This window comes from Benincasa hispida, chromosome 6 (genome assembly GCF_027475165.1).
Source record: "Benincasa hispida cultivar pf3 chromosome 6, pf3_genome.v1.1, whole genome shotgun sequence".
Lineage (NCBI taxonomy): Eukaryota > Viridiplantae > Streptophyta > Magnoliopsida > Cucurbitales > Cucurbitaceae > Benincasa > Benincasa hispida.
In genome coordinates this window covers 12263111-12267918 of record NC_143483.1, presented here as the reverse complement: position 1 = coordinate 12267918, position 4808 = coordinate 12263111, and the positions used below count along the sequence as shown (strand labels likewise).

Below are 4808 nucleotides of genomic sequence, written 5' to 3'. Positions count from 1 at the left end.
GTGATATCATAAATTAAGTTGACACCTCTCGAGTATCCTCATGAACCCCAAGACTAAAAGTGATATCATAAATTGATGGAAAGGTACAACGCGAGCTAGAGAGAGACTCGGGACGTCACGAAGGGATTATAAAAAAAAACTTGCCAATTGAGCGAAATAGTTGCGATGCTATAATTACAAAAAAGAGGATTTTTGGAACACCAGAAAGCAGTGAGATTGAGAGAATATATTCTCAAATATGGTTTTTGATAACTAAATAAAGTAAAATTTCAAAAAATATATTTTTATTTTTAGAATTGGATGAAAAATTTGTTTACTTAATGAGTCATCAAAACAAACGTAAAATTCGTAGAAAAACAGATTCAATTTTTAAAAAATTAAATAATTAACCAAAACGAAATCTAAAAACCTATCGTAAAAAGAACCATAAACTCACCTGGAATTTCCTTGCCATTCACCTTTTCAATCTCATCCAAACATTAAAGTTAAACATTAAAAAGATAACCATTTCTCCAAATTAAACTCGATATATAAAATCCTTAAAAAAATTATTAAAAAAAAAAAGTTTCCCTTCAGGCTTAAGTTTTGAGTTTTTGCAGTTTAATACCTAATTATTATGAAAATTATATATTATGTATAATTAAATATTCCCCTGACAAATCAGCTCCAGCAAATCCATCTCCGATTTCATTGCATCACTCTGTTGCAGCAGATTCAAACACTCCATTTCCGACCCGGACCCGGATCCAGATCCAGATCCGTACCCGAAAGAGAACCTGCCGCCGTCGTGGGGAGCAGGGCTGTGAGTGTCCACCAGCTGCGGCAGCGAATCGGAGATTTGGTTGGATTCTTCGGCGTCGGTGAGGGTTCTAATGTAATTTTGAAGGATGGAGCTGCCGTTGTTGGAATTATTATTACTATTGGTGGAATCGGCGTGTCTGCCTTTGAATTTCTTGGTATTTTGGCGGCGTTTTGTGGCGTTCCAGTGGTTTTTTATGGTGTTTTCCGTCCGTCCGGGCAGCCGCCGGGCAATCTCCGCCCATCGGTTTCCGATGTCTTTGTGAGCTTCAATTAATATTCTGTCTTCTTCTTCACTCCACGTGTCTTTCTGCACCCAAATTCCAATTTTTTTACTATATGTCAATACGAGCATAATTCCAAATTTTTATAATTAATTAAATAATATATTAAATTATTATTTTGGTTCATATATTTAAAATTTGTTTAATTTTAGTCTCTTATACTAAAAATTGTCTTATTTTATTTCCGCACTTTTAACTAATCTTAATTTTTATCTCTTAAAGTTGATTCTTTACTAAAATTTATTAAATAATAGTAATAATTTTCATAAAAAGAAATATAATATGTGAATATATTTTAAAAAGTCATAATAAAAATACTAATGAATAATAAGAAGTTCTTAAAAAATCAAAGATCAACTGGCCTTGTAGACTAAATTTAAGATTTTATTGAAAATATATGAATTATAATTAGACAATTGAAACTATAAAAACTAAAATTGAATAAACTTCCAAATGAAAAAGCCAAAATGGTATTTTCACCTAGATAATAATAGTAAAAATAATAAAATAGAACTTACTAAAAATATAGTCTAATAAATGGGTATTATGTTAAGGAGGTTTTTGTTTGGGATATTAAACCCTAAGGACGAGTGTATATAATATGAGGTTTAAAGATGTAATTAACTTTTTAAAGTTTATGATCTAAATGTATAAAATACTAGCTTAAGATTCATGAATTAAATTTAAAGATGTAACCAAAATAATAGGATAGAAATAAGATGCTAATTTCAACATAACTCAACTAGTTTAAAGTATATACTCTCGATCAATATGTCAGAGGTTCGAAACTCCTACTTTACATATCGTTAAACTAAAAAAAAAGATTAATTTACTCCTATGAGCATAACTCAACCGTCAATTTAGGGTTAGAAATTCAAATCAATACCTCCAATTTCGAAGAAAGGATTACATGTCAATTTGATTTTATTTTTAGTTTTATACTTTTCTAGCTTCTTAAAATATTTTTGAATTATTTAAAAAAAATTGAAATCTATAAAGCTTTTTTCTTTTTAATTTGACTAACATTTTGACCACATTAATCTTATTTGTTTATAGAACAAAACCATGAATGCCAAAAAGGCAAAAAGCCAACTTCCCCTCATTAACAACCCTTTGATCTTTCATTTACAACAATTAACTAATGAAAGATGGTCTCAAATGACTGTTACAAAAACAAAAAGCTCAAATAAAGGCAAAGTTTTGGGAAGAAAATTAATTACAAAACACTTGGGTTACGTTTTTTAACATAAAATCATTACTAATTGGTTAATTTTCATCAAACTCACATAATGACTCGTGAATACAAAAGGGAAAAACGATGACTCCAATCACAAAACAAACGTAGAAACAATGGAAGATTTTCTGATTATATACCCTAAAGAAATAAAAGCCTATGCTTCAATTCGTCCATGAGTTGTCAACTACGTATAGACAAATGGTAGACATGGCAAGTATTTAAAACTCCATAATAATGTGTCGAAAAAGATCATACCGTCTTTGAATAAAAACCAAAACGTTCACGTCATATTTCGATACAATGTGTGACACGCGTTAAAATAGCGAATCATTCAATTTCGAGAATTAAATGATATACTATATATTGCATGTTGACATATATGCAAAATGTATGGTATGCCGGTATGTATATACACATGTAATATGTGATAGACATGCATATATATGAAAATCAAATATTTTTTTGAAATGATCAACCTATATCTCAATATTTGTATGTATGAATGAAAATAACAATTATATATATTTGGAGAGAGAAGAAGAAAAACCCTAATGTCTGGTTTCAGGTGGTTGTGCCATCTCTCTCTACACTGCTTCCCAACTCTTCCTTCCAGCATTTTTGCAATTTGCGACCATTTTTTAATTCCATATTGATCAACCAATTGCACCAACAATCTGAAAAAAAAAAAAAAAAAAAAAAAAACAGACAAATTTTCTCATCAAGAAAAAAAAAACCCTAATTAATTGAAAAACCCCACAAAAATTATAATAATCAAACTTTGAAGAAAAAAAATTGAAGGGTAAAAATTAGGGTTAATGTTATTTGTACCTGTCTTCTTGAGGAGTCCACTGTCCTTTTATTATGTTTGGAAGCTTCTTTGGTGGCTTGCTTTCTCTTCTTAGCTGAATTCTTTTTCCCTTCTTGTTGTGATCATACTCTATAAAACTAAAATTACTACTAGTGGCTGATGATCCCAACCCTAAATTGCTGTTTGGGAGCTGAGAAAGAGGCAAAAAATTTCCAGGAAAATTTGTCCAAATATTCCCACTGCCTAGAAAGCCATGCATGAACTTATTGGCCCCACTTTCAAAGGTGTGATCTTTGGAGAATTCATTGCCAAAATTAGGTTCAATTTTTGGATTAATATATTGGGTTGTAATTGGAATTTCAGAATGAAGGTTTTGTAAGGACCCATCAATTGAAAAATGAGTATTGTTATTGTTATTCATAGACTGATGATCAGATCCATTGATGGGAAAGTATTGATGAAGATATTGATTATGATTATCAAAATTATTGTGAAGTTTTAAACTATGGAACAAACCCTTGGATGATGATGAGGAGGAGCAGCTACCTAATTCCATACCCGAAAACTCGCCACGATCGTCGTCTTTGTCGTTGAGATTTAGCTTCGACTCCGTCGTCTTATCGGAGAAGAAGCTCGAAAGGAGGGGAAGATCATCTTTGAAGTTGGAATCAAACTCCATGCAAGAAACAAGATGAAAAAAAAAAGCTTCAAACCAAAGGTAGCTCTCAAGAAAGAAGAAAAATAAGCAAAGGAGTTTTTTTTTTTTTTTTTTTAATGGAAAAAAAAAGGTGAAAATGAAAATTGCTGTCTTGTAATGTTATTACACAGGGTTTTATTAGTGAGGAAAAGCAAAGATAGTGGACCCTATTAGATCTTAAACCGTTGATTAATTTTTGATCCAATGGTTCATTTTGTTTGTTGAATATGACTCTTGAGCTCTCTCACTTTATTATTTTTTAAGAAACAATATTTTAGAATATATTTGTAAATAATCATGATTAGGTCGTTATAAAGTCTTGTATTTTAGGAAAAATTCTGGGACATGCATGTTGAAGGAGACGTGGAAGACATTGTTATGTTCTTCGTTAACTTTCATGTGTTTTTTTTTTTTTATAAAAAGGTTGTGTGTTTTTATTTATTAAATATTAATTTTTTTTAAGATCATAGTTTTTATGATGATAATCAAAATTTGGTAACAAAAAAAGTTGGATGATCAGACGGTGGGGAGAGATTTAAGGGAGATGGATATGGTACAATGGAATGTACTGAGAATTAAACTTTTCTTTTTTTTGGGGTTTTAATTAATTAATTGCTTGTATAAATTAATGCCTTTTTTCCTTTCCATTTACTCTTTGTATTAATACCAAGTAATTAGAGGCTAAAATCCCAACCTGATTTTGGTCAGTTTTTTTTTTCTTACTTGATTGAGAGCTACAAGGGGAAAAAAAAGGGTCAGCAATATCTGATCAATTGGCTTTAATTTTGTTTTAAATATTAGGAATGTACTGTGAAAATAATGTGTTTTGATGTATGACTCTAAGTAATATAATAGATAACATTAGTAGCGAATATGAAGATCATACATGAACGCATAAATTTGTATTATTAACTTTGAAGTCTATTCTAAAAAATTTAATCCCTAAACTTTTATAATTGTATCAATTTATACTCTTTTTTAGAT

General features: G+C 30.1%; 1 protein-coding gene across 1 annotated transcript; it reads right to left on the bottom strand.

Moving 5' to 3' along the window:
• Positions 1 to 492: 492 nt before the first annotated feature.
• MYB118 (myb domain protein 118) lies at positions 493 to 3882 on the bottom strand. The gene is made up of 3 exons (XM_090314909.1): positions 3148 to 3882; positions 2867 to 2993; positions 493 to 1108 (listed from the first exon to the last, which is right to left on the bottom strand). The coding sequence occupies exons 1-3, from the start codon at positions 3804 to 3806 to the stop codon at positions 641 to 643; spliced, it is 1254 nt and encodes a 417-aa protein (XP_090171035.1). The 5' UTR covers positions 3807 to 3882; the 3' UTR covers positions 493 to 640.
• Between the last annotated feature and the right edge of the window lie 926 nt (positions 3883 to 4808).